At 36.1% G+C, this 22,540-nt stretch overlaps 2 protein-coding genes across 4 annotated transcripts in view; both read right to left on the bottom strand.

Annotated features, from left to right (window-relative positions):
• The window catches only part of LOC123505346 (helicase domino-like), a 42,187-nt gene extending 31,251 nt beyond the window's left edge, over positions 1 to 10,936 (bottom strand). For 2 of the 3 annotated variants that reach the window (XM_045256562.1, XM_045256564.1), the window contains exons 1-5: positions 10,762 to 10,936; positions 9,570 to 9,672; positions 5,374 to 6,655; positions 3,592 to 4,100; positions 1,149 to 1,710 (exon numbers count right to left, since the gene is read on the bottom strand). In XM_045256562.1, coding sequence (XP_045112497.1) covers positions 1,149 to 1,710; positions 3,592 to 4,100; positions 5,374 to 6,655; positions 9,570 to 9,653 — 2,437 coding nt within the window. In that variant the 5' untranslated portion in view covers positions 9,654 to 9,672; positions 10,762 to 10,936. Of the gene's footprint in view, positions 1 to 1,148; positions 1,711 to 3,591; positions 4,101 to 5,373; positions 6,656 to 9,569; positions 9,673 to 10,142; positions 10,486 to 10,761 lie in introns of those variants that run through there. The other variant, XM_045256563.1, reaches the window with a different exon arrangement.
• A 279-nt stretch (positions 10,937 to 11,215) lies between these two features.
• The window catches only part of LOC123505422 (phosphatidylinositol 4-kinase alpha-like), a 43,043-nt gene continuing 31,718 nt past the window's right edge, over positions 11,216 to 22,540 (bottom strand). The window contains exons 28-37 of the mRNA XM_045256666.1: positions 22,120 to 22,252; positions 20,027 to 20,206; positions 19,089 to 19,209; positions 18,656 to 18,799; positions 18,235 to 18,364; positions 17,568 to 17,712; positions 17,065 to 17,190; positions 16,247 to 16,493; positions 15,636 to 15,795; positions 11,216 to 14,964 (exon numbers count right to left, since the gene is read on the bottom strand). Of these exons, the coding sequence (XP_045112601.1) occupies positions 14,739 to 14,964; positions 15,636 to 15,795; positions 16,247 to 16,493; positions 17,065 to 17,190; positions 17,568 to 17,712; positions 18,235 to 18,364; positions 18,656 to 18,799; positions 19,089 to 19,209; positions 20,027 to 20,206; positions 22,120 to 22,252 (1,612 nt within the window). The 3' untranslated portion in view covers positions 11,216 to 14,738. The remainder of the gene's footprint in view (positions 14,965 to 15,635; positions 15,796 to 16,246; positions 16,494 to 17,064; positions 17,191 to 17,567; positions 17,713 to 18,234; positions 18,365 to 18,655; positions 18,800 to 19,088; positions 19,210 to 20,026; positions 20,207 to 22,119; positions 22,253 to 22,540) is intronic.

Raw genomic sequence — 22,540 nt, 5'->3', positions numbered from 1 at the left:
CAAGTTAAGTTCGCCCCACAGAAAACACAACTGCTCCTCGTCTCAAGGTCACGCTCAGCCATGCGCATAAACTTCAACGGGGCAACACTTTCACCACAAGAGGAGGTAGAGGTGCTGGGGGTCACCTACGACCAAGGATTGACCTTCAGGACCCACATTGAGTGCCTTGCCAGGGCAGCCTCCGGGAAGCTCGCCTCACTCCGAAGAATGTCGTGGTTGCTGGATGGTGAGGGGCTAGAGCTGCTCTATAAAGCACAAGTAAGGTCCTCCCTGGAGTTCTCATGCCTTGCGTGGGCGGCTCCGCCAGCAAACACCTCACCCTCCTGGACAAAGTACAGAACCGAGCAGCAAGGCTTATCAGGGACACTGCTGGGCAGCAGCCACGACTCCACACCCTCCAGCATCGCCGTGACGTGGCGGGACTCACGGTGATGTACAAAGTGCAGGTGGAAAGAGTGAGCCACATGCAGGAGCTTCATCTGCCTGCACGCTCCCCTCAGGTCACCACCCGCATGGTCACCCAGACACCTGGTGAGCTCCTGCTGACCCGATGCAGGACATGGCATCACCAGAGACAATATATAAACTCATGTGCAAGAAAATCGAACACTCTGTTGGCCTCACAGGAGATAAACCTCAGTGACACAAACACTCAAACATTTAAAGTGCAAGTGAACCATTGGTTACTGAGGCAAGGGTGAATCATGTACATCACCAGGGTCAGATTTTAAGATAGGTTGCACTAACCCCGTACCCTTTAGTCTGTAAAAACAACGTTCTTATGTAATGTAGAAGTTGTTTTCCCTGTACATTTGATCAGTATAAATAAAAAAAAAAAAAAAAAAAAAAAAAAAAAAAGAGAGAGAGAGAGAGAGAGAGAGAGAGAGAGAGAGAGAGAGAGAGAGAGAGAGAGAGAGAGAGAGAGAGAGAGAGAGAGAGAGCACCTAACAGTCATGCAAACCAACATAATTGACATACTTCAGATACTTTGAACTGTAGGCTATATTCCAAACCTAATAAATTTTTAATAAACTACTTTTATAAATGTTCATCTAAATTGCACAAGTGTCCCCCCCTTAACCAGTGTAGAATTCCAGCTAATTACTACTCTAAAAAAAAAAAAGAAAGTACAAAAACAATAACATTACCATTCAGTTTCTTTTCATACATAGTGGTGAGCCAGTCCAATCCTACATGCTGATACTCTCGCAACATGTGCTTGAGCAAAAAAGGTATTGGCGTTGTCACAGACGTGGAGGACAGTGTGAAGCCCTTGGGTTGTAATGCCTCGGCAACTGCTGAAGCATCCTGCAACTCTTTGTCTGCTTTTTCACTATCTCCTTTAGAGTTCTTTTCAAGATCTTCTTCCATTAGACTTTCCAACCCAAGACCAGACTGCTCTTCCTCTACTGTCTCTTCTTCTTCATCATCTTCCTCCTCCTCCTCCTCCTCCTCCTCTTCAGCCTCACTAAGTATTTCACCTTCACTTTCATCTGCGTCTGTCTGCTTATCCTCTTGTTCATTAACCTCCATCTTGTCCTCATCTTTCTTTAATGCCTCCCCCTCCCCATCCTCCTCCTCCACCTCATCACCATCACTGACATCAGTGCTTTCATTCTCTCCACCAGACTCTTCATCCATGGGTTCTGCATTTGCTGCTAATTCGGCATATTTTCTTCTTAGTTCTTCTACGGAGAGCTCGTTGTCAGCCTGCAAACAAATATTTATCAATATGGACAAATAAGTGATGCATAAATTAAGTAGATATACTAATAACATTGAAGTGCTTCACAAGCAGTTCTTGTTTACTGAACTTTTTATCTACACAACTTGAGATCTCATTTAAAGGGAGAGATCTTATTGTAGGAACATAGCACAGAAAAGTAAAATCTCCTATCATTCCATTCTTTTCTGTTGATATCCATGCTATATCTGAAATAAGGTATGTTTATGGATATGATGTCTTCCTTCCACACAGCCACAAAAATTAATATTGATGACTGAATAGGCAATGAGTTATTACAAGATGAAAATATTAATATAAGCAGCATCAACATTCATCTAATGGATATTTCAGAAAAAAGAAGGGTTTCCATCACAATTAAGAATAAGCACAGTAAAGTGATAGTACAAAGCTGAGTGGAAAAAAATGCATACACTTGCTCCATGACTTTGTAGTATGAGTTTAGCTACTGAGATAAATAATGACAGGAAGCATTGTAAGAGTCTGCTCTGCCATGCCATTATCATATTTTGGTTCAATAGTTGAGAAATTATGTAAAATACTACAGCTTTCAATTAAATTTGATTGCTTTGATATTGTATGCATGTTGACAATTGCATTAAAAAATAATAACATATAAATCCCAAATATGTCTCAGTTCCTACACAAGAATTCAAACTATCATAAATTCTACTGCAAAATTTTAAAAATTCACTCCAAACTTGTCAAAAATATTCTTTGTTACTGTTAGTGACAAGTCTTAAATATACAAATAAAGTTGAAGGCCATAATATGGCACATAAAATGAAATTGTATATATACATGCCAAACACTTCCCTAAGAGATACTTATATGTACATACTAAAAGAAAGACAAAGTTGTCACTATAATAGACTATAAGTAAATAATATTCAGAATTTTTGGGAGGGCAGATGATAAAGGATAATCAGTGCATCTGATATTATGCCCAGGTTTCAAGGAAAAACTCAATTTTTAATCTGATGAAAAGCATAGATGCTCTGCAAAGAAAAAGCACTTATTGCTTTAATTTCTTTCCTTTTTTTTTACAGAAGTTCTGGTTAAACAATACATCCATGAACAAATATAAGATTTAAAAATGAACATTTCATCTAACAAAAATCTTAGCCCAGTAAGTTTCTCATTCTGATATAATTGGGTATATCTATCTAATTATAATGTATAATAGAAGTGGCAGATTTTGAAATTAGTGCAAAGGAAATTCATTGTAACCAAGTCACCTTAACGAGAGAGCGAGAGAGAGAGAGAGAGAGAGAGAGAGAGAGAGAGAGAGAGAGAGAGAGAGAGAGAGAGAGAGAGAGAGAGAGAGAGAGAGAGAGAGAGAGAGAGAGAGAGAGAGAGAGAGAGAGAGAGAGAGAGAGAGAGAGAGAGAGAGAGAGAGAGAGTGAGTTCCCTCTAGTTTGATCTCTAGATAGTATAGTGAATGAGTAAAGATTCTTAATCAGGTACCATACATCTTACTCTTCAGTTTCAGAGCTTTTAAAAAGAGAAGCCAAAATCATGATAAGCATATGCATCTCATGCAGTGCAGTACAGTTGCTCAGGCAGTGTCAAGTCACTCATTCCCTCAGACCTAGTATCACTGTTAATGACCTTAATCAGATACAGCTAAAGAAAAAAAATCAGTTTTAAATGTGATGTACTAAATCATATGCTGCTTATTAGGGAAGAAAACTAGTATTAACATAGAAAATAAATGACTGGGTGGTCTGATAAAATGACAATACTGATACAAAATAAGGAGATAAAGAGAATAATATAATCATGAAAGTGCTGGGATGGAAAATATTTTTCATAATGAAAAATAACTTCAGTAAATCACTGCCTACCTGTAAGTCTTCCAGTTCTTCCTCATAATTAACTTCACCCTCCTTTTCCTCTTGTTCTTCTATTGTCTCTTCATTATCTTCTTCAGACTCCTCAGCCTCAAAATCTTTGTCTCTAGCATCTTTTTCTGCATCATCACTATCTTCACTTTTAAGTTTTACTTTTTTTCTTTTGATACCTCTACCTAGTTTTTGTTCACATAAACTATCACCTTCTTTTCTTTCTTTATTATCACTAGTTTCATGTATCCTTCCTTTATCACTCAGTCTGTCCTCTTTTTCCTCAGAGCTGCCTTGACTCTCTCCTGTAGAGTCTAGATCTGTGCTGTTGCTGAGAGTGTGGTCCCCTTCCTCCAGATAGCCTGGTGGTAGATCTCTTAACAGGTCTTCCATTGTTTGCTTTGACTCTTCATGCAACAACTGCAGCTCTGAGGCTTGTTCTTCTGGGTTGTCATCCTCCCGAGCTATTGTTGCCTCATCATCATCAGAAGGCTCCTCAGGATGGAACTCCTCTGAAAAATATTTCAGATTAAAACTGCACATTTCCAGATAAGCCATTACTAAGATTTTAACAATTCCATAAAAGAGGAATTGAATGGATAGTGAAGAAAGGAAAGCCATAAGCTGATTAGACAGAATACTGTTGCCTCATCATCATCAGAAGGCTCCTCAGGATGGAACTCCTCTGAAAAATATTTCAGATTAAAACTGCACATTTCCAGATAAGCCATTACTAAGATTTTAACAATTCAATAAAAGAGGAATTGAATGAATAGTGAAGAAAGGAAAGCCATAAGTTGATTAGACAGAATACTTTCTGCTGTGCATAACTACACATTAAAAGAGTTTGTTCCTGAGAAATATCAACTTCACTAAGAGTACAATAAATAATGAAACTACCAGTATCTTTACTTCAAAACATCTTGGCACCTAAATGTATCTTCTCCACAAGCTATAAATGAAAGAGAGAGAGAGGAGAGAGAGAGAGAGAGAGAGAGAGAGAGAGAGAGAGAGAGAGAGAGAGAGAGAGAGAGAGAGAGAGAGAGATTTTCTATTGTATTTGTAAACTTTTTTGCTTCCTGTATTTATAGCCACTGAAGATGTCACACTGGTGTCATAACTTTTGGAAATAGAGATGCTGATGGTTTAGTCCCACTTGCAAACATCCCCACATTCAATTATCCTTCCTTTTGTGGGCAGGGATAAAAATTATCCTTTTCCAGTCTCATGATGGCTTTTTCCTTCCCATAGTAACTTATTTTTCACATATATCTTTTCATAGTTTCTTTCTCATATTTTAACGAAGCAGCTACAATTCCATTCCTCAATTACAATCAATTCCATTACTTCCCTTCAGATATCTTCACAGTGTAACGTCCCTTAGCACCTACTATTCCCATACAGGACACAATTGCCTTCTCCTTATCTCATCTATAAACTATTTCAACTTTTCTTTTCAGCCTCTTTCTCTAGAAGCATCCATAATTTGCATTCCTTCCCCACCCACATTTAAAGGAAGTATATTCAGGTACATGTACAGGAATGCACAAGGACACTTAATTCAGAGAGAGAGAGAGAGAGAGAGAGAGAGAGAGAGAGAGAGAGAGAGAGAGAGAGAGAGAGAGAGAGAGAGAGAGAGAGAGAGAGAGAATGGGAAAAGATAGAAAGGGGGTAAGAGAGAAGAAAGGGAGAGAACTAAATTCTTCAATTATAAAAAATATACACACTCACACCTGAGATAAAGGGAAATCCACTTATGGCAAGCAAACAAGCATTTCGACTAACCATCAGATATCTGTGTGTCTCTGGAGGGGGTGTTGGAATGCGTGGAGGCTGCTGCTGAGTCCGCTGCTGGCTTGTTCATGCTTTCAGCCAGCCATGAGGAATATTTCTCAGTCTGATCAACAATAAAACTTAATTGTTGATCAAGAGCTTTTTTCTTCTTTTCATCTAATTTCGTTGTCACTTTGTATTCCACTAATTTTTCTACATTACTCCAAAATGTTCTAATTTCTTTAGCAATAAATGCAGCAACTTTTCTAAGTCTCATTTCCTGTTCTTTCTCTGCTTTTTGGACCTGCAGAGCTTTGTCCTGGAAATATTTCTGAACCATACGCGCACACTTTTTTGCAGCCGCCTTTTTCCACTTCCTCTCTTGAGCAAAATCAGCACTAAGCCAAACCATTTCTTCAAGCAAATAATCCCAATGAGCCTTTGCTCTAGGTGGTTCCTGCACTTTTGGTAATCGTTTTTCTGACCAGAGACCTTCCTTTCTCAACGAAGCAATTCTTTGCATAACATATGCTTCTTGTCTTGCCTTTTCTACCATCTGGTCTTGTTGAGTGACGGTCTGAATACTATCACTCACGGAGGGAGTTTTCTGACGTCCATTGGCTCCTGGGGCAGTCAATCCCTTTCCAGGTTTGACTGGTGAAGTTCTTCCAACAGCACTTAGTCCACTTTTTGCTGGTGACTGAGATCCTGAAGTGCTTTCTGTTTTTATTTGGACTCCTGAGGGTACATGTAAGGGATTAGGGGTAGTGTACTTGGTTTCTAAGGTATCATCTCCCTCTAACTTGTGTTGGGTAATATGCTGAAGGAACTCTTGAGAAGGTCTTCGACTCCAAGCCTGGAAATCCATCATGTTGCCATCCCTTTCTAAAAAAAATAATTCCACCAGATGGTCATTATACTTATCCCTCACACTTTCCAATTTTGCCTTTTTCCAATCCACTATGACCTTCCGCAACTCTGATATATCTGATGGTTTCTCTTCCACTTTGATTCTCTTAGCTGGTGGTTGAGAAGATGTGCATAGTAGGGGTCTCCTGGGGGATGAAGAAGGAGTGGTGCTGGGAGTGACTTCTGTCAGTGCTGGAATGACTCCCTGTGCAGAGGGCACTGGAGAAGTGTGAGGAGTGTAGGAGTGGAGGCTTCTTGGGTCACTCAGCCTCACCAACTCCCCCTCACCAGACCCCATACTGCTAATCTTCCCAGGACTTACTGGTTGTTGCACTAAGGGAGACTCTTCATCTTTACTGTCTCTGATGCTGCTAGGGGTAGGGCCCTGAAAATATTGATATTCATTAACACATGTACCAGTAAATCATTTAAACAGTAAGGCTGGCCTATAATTTTTTACTACTTTAGTTTGACATGTTAAAACTTGGAAAATCCCAACATCATCCTCATAAGTATCAAATATAAAAATTCTCACCTAAATGTAAGGGAATCCAGCATGCTGGAGATCTAGATTTTTACAATAATAAAAATTGATACTATTAGTAAGCAATGAGCCAAGCAATAAGCAATGACTGGAGCGGCTCTCTGATGTTCTCTTTCCTACACACCGTAACTATTATTTTGTTCTCACTGTGATGCACACTAACCTCCCCTGCCCATAGGCCATAGCCTGTGTGGGTTATGCACATACTAGTACCTATTTCCATATTTCTTTCATAGAAATGATCAACAAAAAAAAAAAAAAAAAAAAAAAAAAAAAAAAAAAAAAATGCAAAGCTTTTGTAGTCCTATCCAAAATATTAGAAAGGACCCATGAAATCTTTTAATACATTTTATGAGTAACCTGGTGATACCATTGGTCATCACTTTGTGCCACACTCATTTAGAATTCAGCTTATAGCTAAATGCACCACTTCAATACAGCATGTATCAGTGATAGTTGTAAATACCCATAATGAAAAGCAAACTCAGAACAAGTGCTAGGCTATGAACCTTACTTTATTGTGTAAATCATGATGATAATAATAACAACATAAGCTACACCGCACAAGAAACTGCCCAAACACTTCTGATTATGTGTGTGTGTGTGTGTGTGTGTGTGTGTGTGTGTGTGTTTCTTCCAAGGCACCACACATGGTCTTCAGAGGTCTATATGTCTACAAAATTACATTGGAAATTTATAAAACCATACGATAAAAATGTGTTATCTCACCTAAAATATTTTGCTGTACACTTCTCTCACACTCCTTTTACATTTTGTTATTTTCAATATCATCAAGCCTTTGTTTTTCAACTGTTTTAAAATTTTCATAATATATTCATGTCTAACAATCTTTAAGTACACACACACACACACACATTTATGTATTATATTTTGTTGACAAGTACATTTTATTTGGTATGGAATGCAACAACCTAAGCATGGTCCTCAGCCTGGCCTTAGTGCCACTGGTTTGGTCCACCTGGTTAAGGTTACAGATGTCTGCAGTGAATTGCCCACTGTGTACCTAATCACATACATCCCATACATGCCTTTCACCCTCCTGGATGCAGAGACCTACTGCTGCTGACTAAACACTTTCTTGATCACACCTTGCTTAATTATTGATCCTACTTTCTATAATCTGCATGCTTTCAATAACAACTTTTTCATTGATCTTTCTAGCAATATTGGACACATTTGAAGTTGTACTTCTCTCATACTTATCACTACTCAAGTAATCAGAGAAAACAATTGCTCTTTCTTTTAGATCTTTCCATGTTTTGCCACATACAAATCTCTACATCCTTTATCAACTCTTTGTTTCTATTCAATTTTTTTCCACAAAACTCAAGGCTTCAGATAATAAATAATTGAATAATAAAAATAATATATCCTAGCAGTGGCCAAAGAAAACTCGGTAGAGAAGCAAAAGACTAAACAGAGATCCAATTCCTGATGAAAATTTATGCCATGGAGTCATTGCTTACTACCACACCACAGTGGGTTGACATCTATGCATCTATATAAATACTGGGCTCCTGTCACCCTTTAAAGGGCATAGCCCAGCTTAGGAGTCTTGTCTCATTACAGGAATAAAATTACGGATGTCAGTCTCTTCACTGTCCTTGAGTTGCCTTTAATGATACTTATGGCTGTGTAATATGTGAACCAGCTGTGCCCCTAGGTAAGGTGAGAGGGATGAGAAGCCATGCTGAAATATTCTTTTACCAATCTTTATTAAAATTATGTCTTCAAATATTAATAAACAGACATCTTAATTACTTTCTTGAAATATAGACAATAATAATTATTAAGATATACGTATATAAATTGTTTTGTCTAGAAAATTTATATTGTGTATGTGGTTTTGATTTTGGGCATGTCTATCAGAGTAAGTCCTATGTAATGAGAACTCAAAAAAGTATCTACAAAGAAAAGAATTAAGAATTAATGATGGAATTCCAATATGACAGATTCAAGTGTTACCACAACTCAAAATTCTGAAGTTCAACATGTAAAGAACAAATTGTTCTAGTTCTGCAGTAGGTTAAAGTTAAGCTAAAAAAAATAAAAAAGTAAACAAGCAAATAAAATATTTATTTAAAATTATATAATACTTGGTAAAATAATGATAATGATGATCAATGATTATGATGATGATAATAACTATAATAATAATAATAAAATGTCCCTGATTTTTTCAGACATAGTAAGAAGAGATAATGCAACATTATCAGGACAAAGCTACAAACTTGCCAGAACACCAGGACAAGATTTAAAAATGGGACTGTTTCAGCAAATCCAGGACGTATGGTAACCCTATGCATGTGCATCAAGGACTCAATCTAAAGCAACCTTTGAACGAGGTTGTGTGTACTTAAGGCAAGGGGCAAAGACATTATGAGATGCTGCTGTAAGATCCATATCCCAGCCACCCTATCTATCCTATCACAATCCACACACCACTTGCTCACTAAGTTTGTTCAACACCTGTATCTATCATCCATTTCTTTTTCATTGGAACTGATCTTGCTGTTGATACCTTCACATAATCAAGCCCATTTACTGTTGAAAAATGTTAGCTACCACGAACAGATAACAATGAGGCAAGCCTACATTGTCTTGCAAGGTGAAGGATAACAAATACAATTAAAGCTTGTCAGTACAGGCGGTCTGTGACTCTCATTATCCCTATATACGTCACTATCTCCCACTCAAAGCCTTGTGTAAAGATAAGCAGCAATTATTGACTTACCCCCACTGCAGCACCCACATTTCCAGTCACATTATGACTCAAGGCGATGGTTTCATTCTGGCCAGAGGTCTCTCTTACACTCATTACAACCACTTAGGCACATCTGAAACAGAGCAATATTCCTTTCAGCTTTGCACAACTTACTCTTGCAGTACACAGCTTATCCAGCAGTCATTAAAACCTTAGAAACATAGGAAATACTTGTGTTATACCATGTAATTTCATATTTTTTGCAGGTTAGTACTATCAAGTGGTTGTTACAACCAACCACACCTCGAAGTCTTAGGCCGTGTTCAATTGAAACTTATCAGTCCTAAGCAAGGTTTACATTACTAAAGCAAACAACGCCTTGCATTGCACACTAAGCCAGACTTCCTGTCAATTTTTTTCCTACATCGATGATTACTAGCATGCATGATGCGTGACAAGACCTATGCTGGACAAAAGGTAATCCCAGTGATGGATCTCAATGATTGGTGAGGCAGTCTAGGAACGACCGGGGTAGGTGGTGCAGGTCCAGTCACCAGGGAGTGGAGGGGCACTAGTAGTGGCACTGGCAGTTATGACACTCACCCGCACACGTCAGGCACCTCCCATCACCCAACCCTTGCCATGGCACTTCAGCAGCATCCCCGCCCCGCCGCCTTCACCACGCCCTGCTCAGTGCTGACGGGCCTTCCAGCACCCCGGCAGACGCTGACAGTAATATGCTGCACTAGCAATATGGATTTCCCTGAGCACACTTTGCCTAACAAAGGTTTGAGGGATGCGGTGCGTTACTATGGCAAGGAGATCCCTCCAGAGCATTACTGACGCTTCTAGATAACCCTATTTGCTACATTCTCTAGGACTGTCTCCATCAGAGGAATATTTCTGTGTTCATTATTAAGAGCGCGATGCCGGCGGCGTGAGGCCTTCCTGGCTCCTGCCGCGCCGCCCCGCTGCCAGACACACGATCACACGCCCTCATTCATGCCCCTCATTACGGATGCTTTATACATCCCATGCAAAACATTAAAAAACTGTCATTTAAAATAAGAAGACCACGAATTCGCCACTAATATATCATCGAGGGCCAGGAATGCAGCGGCGGTCCGCGCAGGTCGCCCCGCCCGGCGCGCAGCCGCCATGATGAACAAAGCTCCGGGAAGAGGAACACCACCCAATTGAATCACAAAATAACACGACTTACATGTAGCATCCGGCACTTTCAATACATTCATCCTGTGTAAGACCGCACACACAACGTTTTTGTACACGGCGGGGTAAACCCGCAAGGATTTTACACCATTTTCCGAAGGCCAAAATAGTCAGAGAGTCAAGACGGCCAACCTTCCCTGGCTCGCCTGTGATAGTGACTGGCGCCGCGCATGACGTCACGCCCGCCTTCCCCGCCCGCCGCTAGAGGGACCATTCAAACCCCTATTTTATTATTTCATATTTCGCACATCACGCAAGGGTCCTACTTTGAGCTTTAGAACGGCAATCTCCCATTGATTGATGTAAATACTCATAACTGAACTTTGTATAATACGCGTACCCAAATGACAGCTTTTCTCCTAGGAATAGATTTTTACCTAGTGAACTTCTATATTGATAAAATATTCTATTACGACCGGTGTTTAGTGCAAATAAAAACACAAATAACATATTTTAATTTACTTCATTGTATAACGTGGAGATGAAAATTTTCAATCGACTAACCTACCTAACTCTAAGGTTTATAACATATACTAAATACTCTGTGAAAATAAATGCCTATTATACATGGTCCTCAAAAAAAATAATATTGACTACATTTCTCTACACAATGCTAATTCTCTTACCTAAAATGTCTAAATAGGTATAAGTCTTCATGTATGGAAGCCATGGGAAATTCTACATGTTATGAGACAACAAAACTTGCAAATATTTTTACAATAATGTCCACACAATAGGGAAAAATAACTTAAAGCACTTCCTCTGCTGTGGATTGAACCTTTCATCTGATCACCATTTTACAGGTTACATTATATGTTAATAGTATGCACAATCTTTCACAATGCATATGACTATAACATAATCAATATAAATGATTTAAGAATCATAATTACAGATGGATAAATCATCAACACATCCTATGTGTTCTTTTAAGGATTACTTAATCCCAAGATGTTTTCTTAAACTGAATCTAATTTTAAACATGACTGTGTTCTTGAAGAAAGAAGTGGAAATGTAAGAGGTTCAAGAAGATTGTAAAAATCAGCTTAATCGATCAGAATAAAAGGTATTGCAAAAAGGAAGAAAAGAAAAGACATTAATGGTGGAATGTTAGAGAAAAAAGTGAAGTTATGTAAGAAGTAAAGATGAGATAAGCATGATATGTATGAGAATGACAAATGGTGGTAGAAAATATCTGACCAAGAGGAAGTAAAATAAAAGACAAGAAATAACAAAGGAATCAAACAGGAGAAATTATTGACTTGAGAATTGCTCCTAATGTAAGAATAATGATTGGTGACTTATAAGATAAAATATGGAATGGTTGACAGAGCCACACAAACAGCACCTTGAGGTGGTCTAGCAACACAGAAAGAATAACACAAAATAATTAGAAAAGTGACTGTGAGTAAAACAAAAATTGTTGGTACCAGGGTAAGACTACTAATAAGAAGGGAGAACAGAGAACTAAAGTAAGTGAGAGAGGGGTGAGAAGGGAATGAAAGGAATAAGACATGTAAAGAAAAGATGAAAAAAGAAAAAAAAGTAATCACCATATCCTTAGAAGAGTTCTTAGGAACAAGAATTTAGTCAGATTTGTGGGTGAAATGGTATCAGTTTGATTCACAATTGAAGTAACCAAAACTCTAAAGATTTTCCTCAATTCAAATACCACATTTCACTTGTTGCGTGTTGCTTTGCTAATATAATAACAAATCTTGTGACTGTATAGAACAATTATTTATTTTCTTTAACTTATTGCTATCACAATAGGCAACAAGTAATTTTAGAGACATTTTCCAACCCTTAATGTCTTGTGGTATGGCACCTAACAATTCTTTCCATGGTTCCTACACAGCAATAAGCAGAACTTGAATAACAGTGTTGTTTTGAAATAACCTTGTAAGGTGACTATACTTCACAATAAAGTCAACTTGAAAGTATTATAATTAACACTACAATGTACATATATGGTTATTTACTATAGGAACATATATTAAAACCAATAATACTAAATCAATGACTAAACTGAGAAATCAAGTATATACAGACAACATTTATACATTTCAATAAATCATGTACAATATAAAATTACCTTAACTACTAGATGAACAGTGATTTTCAATTCTTTTAATACATGAGCAATATTTTTTTTTCTTTTAACTTTCCACATATCTTTACCATAGGTGGGCATTTTGAACTTTCAAAACCAAATATGTATATTGATTTTACTTAAAATGGTGAAACTAGTGAAGAGACAGGATAAAATATTGAATTAAAAGTTTTTTGAAGATTTCTAAGATAAAAACAAAAATAAAGATTTGGATTTATCATTTTCTAAAATCTAAAATATCCATATCACTATCACTGGTATAAAAATTTGGTACTTATGAATTTATCAGTTATCAGTTATCAAATGACAAGTTGATTACCTGTTAACAATTTTCAATTTCTGTATCACCAATAAGATTATCATTATCAATTTATCAGTTGTGATTTTCTTTACTATTGTACCCAGCTATGGCCTTTACATATAGTAGAAGTATATGAGGTACCAGGTATCTTTATATCAAACTGGTCTCAAACATATGAAAATTAGTACCAGTTCTCCCTTAGCTTGTAGATAACAGCAAATGCATATAAATCAAGAGATTTCCTGCAAGGAATTAAATGAAACATCAAAATTCTGCACCGACAAAATACACATGCTATCAAAATGTGATTATTACAAAATCTTAATACATATTGCATTAAATAATCTCATATAATATAACTGAATTTCATAGGAATATCTAAAAAAAAATAATAATAATAAATAAATAAAACAATAATAAATAAATAAATAAATAATCCACAAAAATACCTGCCATGCATTTTTGTCACTACAGATGGTAAGTATCCATCACCATCCATAAGACAACAAATGAATGGCAGTGATCTGGAGACAATATTCTAAAAAAAACATTAAGAACTTTTAAATTAGAGCAACATATTCAAAAACTTGCCTCAAAATGAATAATAAGATTAACATAGTCCTCTGTCCCTCAATTTCATGTTACTCCTTTAAAATCTTACTTTAATACATATACTGAAATTCTAACAAACATGTTGTGATATGAATAACACAGGCATTCTTATATATCTCTATAAATATTAACTTTGTTAGGAGAAGGGACACAAACCTATGGATTTATACATATATCTTGAAAACTACAAATACATATAACATTATAATCAAGCTTCCTGAACTTTTGAATACACACTTGCCTAAAGGTACTAATATTCAGTAAAATTAGAACACGATATATTTATCTAGACTATAATAATCTTTTGGTATTGGCTTTTCATAAAATATATGAAAATTATACAACACTCATAATAACCTATTAACAAATCTTTACTATAAAATTTCAAGCATATAACTTCAATAAGATACAAAGAACCTTTAGCACTCACACATGTAAATATAAAAATTTTTCAAAAAAATTTGTCAGCAAAAAAGTGTTTTGTAAGATGTCAAAAATAAACTATTTTTCAAAACTTTGAAGTTCCCATAACTACCTTCTTATTACTTTATTTTTATTTTCAATAATGCATGCCAGTATGCATAGCTGATACTCCCCAATCAAACCTATTGTTCAAAATATATCATAGAACATGATTAATTGTTAATACAACGTAATATATGAATACGCATTTCAAACAATATTTTGCTGTGCATGAAAAAATGTGAGCTTCACACAATTATGAAACTTCTCTTTTCTTATGACATAGAAATTATAAGAATGAGCATACACAAAATAAGCATTAAATGCTAATGTTTAGAGGTAGCCAATGAATATTTTCAAAGAACATTATTCCCTGTGTTCACACAAAACTCTGACTCATGAAAAGAAGTTGTAACACTCCCGCACTAATCAGTAACAAAATATAAGGAATTTTATGCTTCACTTCGTAGTAAAGGTTGTCTTAATATGGAATCTGGTTGGTATGGTATTGGAGGCGGTCATATGCTTTGGTGCGCCAGTTAAGATGTGAATGTTGGATGATGTTGAGCATATACTGCGCAGCCTCCTTCTCAGTGGACTGAGGAGTAAATCGAGAGCGCAGCTGCCTGATAGTCTGCCCTCGGAAGCATGGCAGACCAGTATCCAGCATCAGGGATACAAGAGAAACAATTGCTTCTCGGTATGGCCTGAAAAAAGATAAACAAATTTTGACACCAGAGTATTTCCATCTTCAATATACATGCATATGAATTCTTTTACATACAGCAGGATATATAAAGGATTCTACTTCCAGGAAAATAAAAAATTTTACCTATTAATTTAAGGTTCTCTCTCTCTCTCTCTCTCTCTCTCTCTCTCTCTCTCTCTCTCTCTCTCTCTCTCTCTCTCTCTCTCTCTCTCTCTCTCTCCCTCTCTCCCTCCCTCCCTCTCTCTCTCTCTCTCTCTCTCTCTCTCTCTCTCTCTCCCCAGAGGCAGGACAGCCAAAGACCAAAACTATTAGTCATCAATTCAGGAAGCATGAATTCCTTCACTCTCTTGCTTCAAGAAATTAGATAATTGGTCAGGCATTTTGTATCAAACCTTAAAAGCACTAAACCAAACATTTGTTATAGTTTCCCTAAACATTTTCAAAGACAAAATTATACAAGATACTTTTCTACATTACTTGGCCTCTAACATTTAATTCTCACTAAAAAACAAAAACATCTGCAGTCCCTTTTTATTCAACAATATTTTACTTACAAATCCTAGTATGTATTTTCCATTTTACAGAGAGAGTATGAAATCTATAAAAGTGTAAGACTTTCTGACAATCACTTTTACCTTATTAGCCATGAAAGAGCCAGCCAGTACTCACCTCACAGCTAAGTAACCCTTTATGCACAGCTCCACAAACCACCTGAATGGGGCAGCTTCTACTTTTCCACCCATCACCATCAGCATCTCTTCTGTTAACTTAATGTCAGGTTCAAAGCCTAAGTTTCCTCCAGGAGAACTTTCAAACATAAACCCAAAATCTGAAATACAATTTCACTTAAAATATCCTCTGTATTTAACATCAGTACACTTTTTCAGTACAGTAATTCTTCACTACAACCTACATGAATGATGTAAATATGCTCTTTATAACAGACAAAAGTAAAAGTTCAATAAAAAGACTTCCAGCTGTTGCAAACTCCAAAGGTAATCACATATCTTTATCTTCAATTACAAAAATGTATTTCTATGGGAGTTTTCAGTAACCACCATAAAGTACGTAGTCATGTCATAACATTTCAAGTCAGGGATTTGTAATATGTACATGAGATGCTACAAATTAATGGGAGTACTTTGAAATTTGTAGTCTACTTTAAGGAAGAATAATTATATTTGTCAGCATTTTTCCTTATATCAAAATTTTTCCTTACCGTACTGAGAAATCAATAGCTTCACCTTGAACTAACACTAAAGCATATAAATTGTTCTTACCTATATGAATTATGTGACCATCAGTATCCAGCATGATGTTTCCATTGTGTCTATCTTTAATCTGCAACAGGAATCCCACAATAGAGTATGCTGCCATGGACTTCACAAAATTGGAGCGAGCTTGTTGGAACTTTGGTGAATTTTCATCTCCATACAAATCAAGGAAGTACTGGCACATTCCTGTGTCTGTCCCTCGCCCAATCTGGTCTCGAGACTTGGCATTGGGAACACACTCTATGACACCACACTGAAAATAAGGTTTTCTTAAGACTTGTGATGCAAACATAACAAAAAATCAACCTATGCATATCTGTGAGGATCAGTCTTACTGCAAGCACACGTCTTATGTTGCAATAGTTAATAACCATGTCCAATAGGCTAAATCATCATACTATGCAAGAGAAAAGGATCATTAGTCATAAGTAGTAAAGATAAGTATTCAGAAAACATATACATCAAGAAGTAAGAAGTAAGACCCTCAATAATGAAGAAATTATAGTGAAAATGGGCATCATCAAATTGTCCACAAGCAATAGACTACTGTAATGAAATAATGTAAGATGAGTTGGGTAGAAGATGCTTCAAGAATTTCATGAAAACTAAAAAGAACTATACATTGTAACATTATCTCCACTATGTACTCCAAGATTTTACAAGATCATGTCTTTCAAAAATAGTAAATGTTAGAAGCATAATTATACTATATGTCCTTTTAGCAATAGAAGAACATCAACTAATAGAGAAAAAAGAAAAAATGATCAGAAAGATCCAAATTTGTTAAAGGGTTAACAAAACCTAATTCATTATTCCACACCTACCCCTGGAGAGGTAGCAACCACACAGTATGGATATAGGAAAAGATCCAGGCCTACTGTCTGGAAAATGTTCTTGAAAAGAGAGATGACTTGCAGGGCCAACATATCTTGCCGCACATCATCCCCAACCTGTAGAAAGATAAAATTCATAGTGTCAAAGTTGTTTTACATTTGAATGACATAATTTTCTCAATATACCTTTCTTACATCACAATAATGAAAGCACACAGCCATGAGTAAGCAGATTTCAGAACCACAAAGCACAATGTAAGTCATCTATGTAGGTAGCATCAAGCTATAAGTCATATTTGTAGGTAGCATACAGCTATGTTGACAGAAATATAAGAAGTAAACACTTATTGGTTCATCACCAAAATTTTGTTAGTTCCATCTATCTGAGATACACTTTCATATAAAATCTACAATGATACTGTAAAATTAATTACCTAGGTGAATCATGCAAAAAAAAAAAAGTAGGTACCAAGTAAAAAAAAGCAAAGTATTACCTTGAATATAGCTGCTTGCCATATTACAGGACCTATGTTAGTGCTCACACACTGGCCTGAGCTCACAGCCATTCCCTGCTTTTCTAATTCCATGATGCCACACTTCCGCACTTTGAATCGGGCCAGATATGGAGCCTTTGCAGCACTGAAAAGCATAACAATACATATCATATTAAAATAATGATCTATATATGTATTTACTTGCATTAGTCAAGTACATTTGTGGCTATATTTGCAAGATCCCTTCTCCACATCTACATTTAACATCTTAGCTGATTTTACCTTCTTATGTATGTAATTCCAAATCTATATATTTCTATGAGTAATGCTGATTTTTTCCACCATTATTTTAGTCTCTAACTCTCATTAATATTTCACATTCTTATATTCCTTTCATTGACAATAGCTTCTTATTATCTATTTCTTTCAAAATACCCAACAACCTGTAAATAATATCAAGCCCTTTCTTTGCTTCTTTGTTAGTTCATTCTTCCAGCTCTAGTGTTTGTGTGTGGTGTGGTGTGGCGTGGAGAGAGAGAGAGGGAGAGGGAGAGAGAGGGAGAGGGAGAGAGAGAGAGAGAGAGAGAGAGAGAGAGAGAGAGAGAGAGAGAGAGAGAGAGAGAGAGAGAGAGAGAGAATGATTATTAACATTAGTTATGATACTCACCTCTGCATGGGAGTGCCACTGTTGCGATCAATATCCAGAATGACAGAATCTGGATTGGATGGCAAGTAACAGCCAGGCTGGAGTAAAAGATCACGAAGGGCGTCCAAGCATGCTTTCTTTCTCTCTGGCCCTATAGCATTCATAAAGGTCATATTAGTTAGTGTCTTGCATTACATGTTGCTGCTACCACTAATAATACAACTCAACTATTTCTGTAAACATCTAAAATAGTGAAAACAGTCTCTAGTCAAAATACTAATCAGAGCTAAGTTCACCTAAGAAATTGAAGGAAAAGAAAATTTTTATTCCAGAGTAACCACCTGTTACCTTCTTTTAAAATTCTTACGCAAACCTCCTTTCATTGATCTCTCATTTAAGGTTTGCAATCCAACACACTCTTCAACATTCCATCATTTCTTACCTTTGGGATATGGTTTGATAATAGCAGATATATTTGTTACTTTCCCAAAGAAGTCAAACTCTCTCTCGTAGAACTGCTTGGCTGGGCCTGATAAGTTAGCAAGCATTGTCTTTTCAAGATTCTCAATTCCATCAAACAAATCAGCTGCAGAAAAGACAAAGGCAGATATTGATGATTTGATTAAATGCATCACAACGTTAATTTTGAGGCACATCAAATAATTTTCTTTATAGATTGCTGATGAATAAATGAGACAAGTAAGAATAGAATCCCCATGCTTGTTAAACATCCAAAAGCTTCCTTTTTCACGAGAGAGAGAGAGAGAGAGAGAGAGAGAGAGAGAGAGAGAGAGAGAGAGAGAGAGAGAGAGAGAGAGAGAGAGAGAGAGAGAGAGAGAGAGAGAGAGAGAGAGAGAGAGAGAGATTTAACTTACCATCTTTTTCATGACCTTCTTCATCTCTGAACTTGTTGGTTTCCATGTTCCATATCAACTGATGAAGTAGCAGCTGTGATTTCTTGCCAGCTGTCTTGATTAACTCAGTGACATAACCCATCTGAAATTTATAAAGTAATACACATTAGAAAAAAATTAAAATCCTTAAACAATGTTTATACTTTTATTTATCTATTTATTTATTTATTTATTTATCTATTTATTTATTTTTTGCATGATAATCCTATATGTATAGCTCAGCCTCTGTCAAAAAGAATGTGTAACTTGCGAAGAAAACTATTAATTAATTCTTGTATACCTATAAGTCACATTTTTAAACAATTATTTATTCAAAGGTCCATATTCTCTCTCTCTCTCTCTCTCTCTCTCTCTCTCTCTCTCTCTCTCTCTCTCTCTCTCTCTCTCTTATTTTTTACTTAACTTCTATGGAAATCAATTTATCATTATACAATGACCAAGACTTACCTTCACCAAAAATTTTTTTTCAAATCAAATTAAGTGGTTTTACTGCTAAAACACCTTTGGTAGACAAGTGAATATTTTGTAAAGTACATTTTGTGGTGGAGCTTGCTCATTAGAAGATAAAAGATAATACTAAGTAAAGCAAGCTGCAAAGTGTCTTTGCAGCTTGAGAAAAACATTAAACAATGTATATTTGATATGCATAAAAAATGTTTACTTTGAAATGTCTCTCTAAAAATTCAAATGAATCTTCCAAGATACACCACCTTGAAAAGCATAAAATACAACATTGAAATAAATTAACAGGTCACAAAAAAAGATATGCTGTTATTTTGGGCAAAGATGTAGCAAAAAATGATGATACAGTGCATACAAAAGTTTTAATATACAAAGCTGAACATTTTCCATACTGACGACTCATGTTGCATAAGAATATCAATATCTGTCTTTTTTACCGTGTCATAACGAAGAGCTTGGGTGAGTTGTGGAATGTAAAACATAAGTACATCTGGAGGATAGTTTGTAAGAACTCTCACAGCATACTGGGCAGTCAGAGGATGTGGAGAGTATTGGCGGGAAAAGAACGCAAGTGCCTTCACTGGTGGCACTGCTGCCCAGGTCAGCATGTAATTCAACTGAAAAGGTAATTATATAACATAAACAAATTGATAAATATAAAAATCTGCATCAATATATATACATATACATACATATATATATATATATATATATATATATATATATATATATATATATATATATATATATATATATATATATATATATAATTTCTATTAGCTTTTTACATGCCTTGCCCCCAAGAAAGGATTGTTTTGTAATGCATAAAGTGAAGTCTTACATGAAATACCAAAAAATAAAGCAGATATGATGAGATTGGCCACAGACGGCGGAGACTCTGGCGACTTGGCTGCTTCTTCTTCTTGTAACCTTTTAAGATTGGCATGTTGTCTTTCACCACGATATTAAATTTGTTTTCACTCCTATTGCTTGCTATAATGGATATTATATCATAGTATTCATAAACGCTCATGCCATGAGGATAACCTTGACTCCATGGTACTGAGTGATAGTGAATTACTAATGAAATACTGCGGTATTTCATTAGTAATTCACTATCACTCAGTGCCAAAGAGTCCAGGTTATCCTCATGGCATGAGCGTTTATGAATACTATGATATGATATCCATTATAGCAGGTAATAGATATCCATGTAAGATTTCACTTTATGCATTACAAAACAATCCTTTCTTGGGGGCAAGATTTGTAAAAAGCTAATAGAAATGTTGTTTTGTGAACATATATGCATATATAAGACAGTAACACTACCTCCTGAGGTGGTGTTCCCAGCAACCTCAGAGCAACCTCGTCACCGTCCCTCCAAGCGTTCATGGAAGCCATTTCATGGCAGGAGGTTGCGCTGAGGTTGTTAAAGAATCTTGGATCCAGCTCCAGGAGCGCTAAAGACAGGCGGGGAGCCAGACAATCACAGCAAAGCTGCCGCGTTCAGCCCCTCACCCGGCAAATTCAAACTCAGAAAATTCGCTAAAACGGATGTGGTTGTACGTTATGTGGACTTTTTGGTCTAACTTTATATAGTACGTTAAACCGGAAATTCGTTCGACGAACATTCGTTAAGCGGAGTATTACTGTATATATATATATATATATATATATATATATATATATATATATATATATATATATATATATATATATATATATATATATATATATATATATATATATATATATAATTCTGTATCTCAATAATGTAGTGAACATCAAGTTTCAAGATTTCATGTACAGTTCCTATCTAAAGTACTTCTAAGAATATTATTTTCTGCAAGATACATGTACACTTGTTATTTTTACTCAAGAAATGGTAAGGGAGTACACAGCTGTGGGACAAAAAAAAAAAAAAAAAAAAAAAAAAAAAAAGTACACACACACCAGACAGCTCTCAGTTTCTATACATGCTATGATCCTGAAAACCCTTAATAGAGTACCCTTTCAAGTTTCATGCTTGCTTTCTTCCAAAAGGTATAGTATTAATTCAAAGCTCTCAAAATTTGAGAAACTGATAACAAAAAACAAATTTATATATTGCAGCTGCCTGTCTTAAAACTGTGTGACCCAGTATGTATTGTCCTCACATCCGATGAGACTCAACACTGCAGTGCCATTGCATCTAAAATTGTGTGAGTATGTGTGTTCTGTCCTCATATCCAGTATGATGTAGCAGTCTGATGGTACATCATCATATCTACAACTGTATGAGTGTATTTTGTCCTCACATTTGATGTGGTGCAGTGGTATGACACAGCTACAGCATGATGGAATGCATCATGCTGTAGCATGGATAAAAACTTGTTAAGCTCAAGGAGAAATTTTAATTGATCTATCTTTCTATTTTTGGGATAAATAATTGAGGAGAAAACCAGTCTATTAATCATATACAGTTCAAATGAATATCCATTAATTAATAACCACAATACAAGATACAAGATACAAGAATTGTACTACCTACCTCTGGAATATCAGAGTAAATATTTTCTGAAGTTGCTAAATACTGAAGGGCATCAGGAATATGGCTGACGGCAATCGGACTGTCACGAACAAGCTGGCAGATCTCACCCTCCAGTCCTTGCACATTGTGGATTCTGAAAATTCAATCAATGCATGATGAAGCCACGTGAGGCTGAAATGAAGCTAATCAATTTCATCATTATTAGCAGCATCTATTTTAAAAACATTAAACAAAGCAAAAAATAATTAATAAAGTGGGATTTGAATGTGAACTATTCAAAGCAAGTACAGTGGAACTTGGATTTGTGAACAAAATTTTGAATTTGTAATGGCTTTGGCTGACATAACATAATTCGGTTCTAAAACAAAGTTGATTGATTTTGAATCTTTAAAAACAAAGCAAAAGCTGCCATTTATTATAA

The sequence above is a fragment of the Portunus trituberculatus genome, chromosome 18 (assembly GCF_017591435.1).
Source record: "Portunus trituberculatus isolate SZX2019 chromosome 18, ASM1759143v1, whole genome shotgun sequence".
NCBI classification, from domain to species: domain Eukaryota; kingdom Metazoa; phylum Arthropoda; class Malacostraca; order Decapoda; family Portunidae; genus Portunus; species Portunus trituberculatus.
Note: the sequence above shows the minus strand (reverse complement) of the source record. Positions and strands in the feature narration are given on the sequence as shown.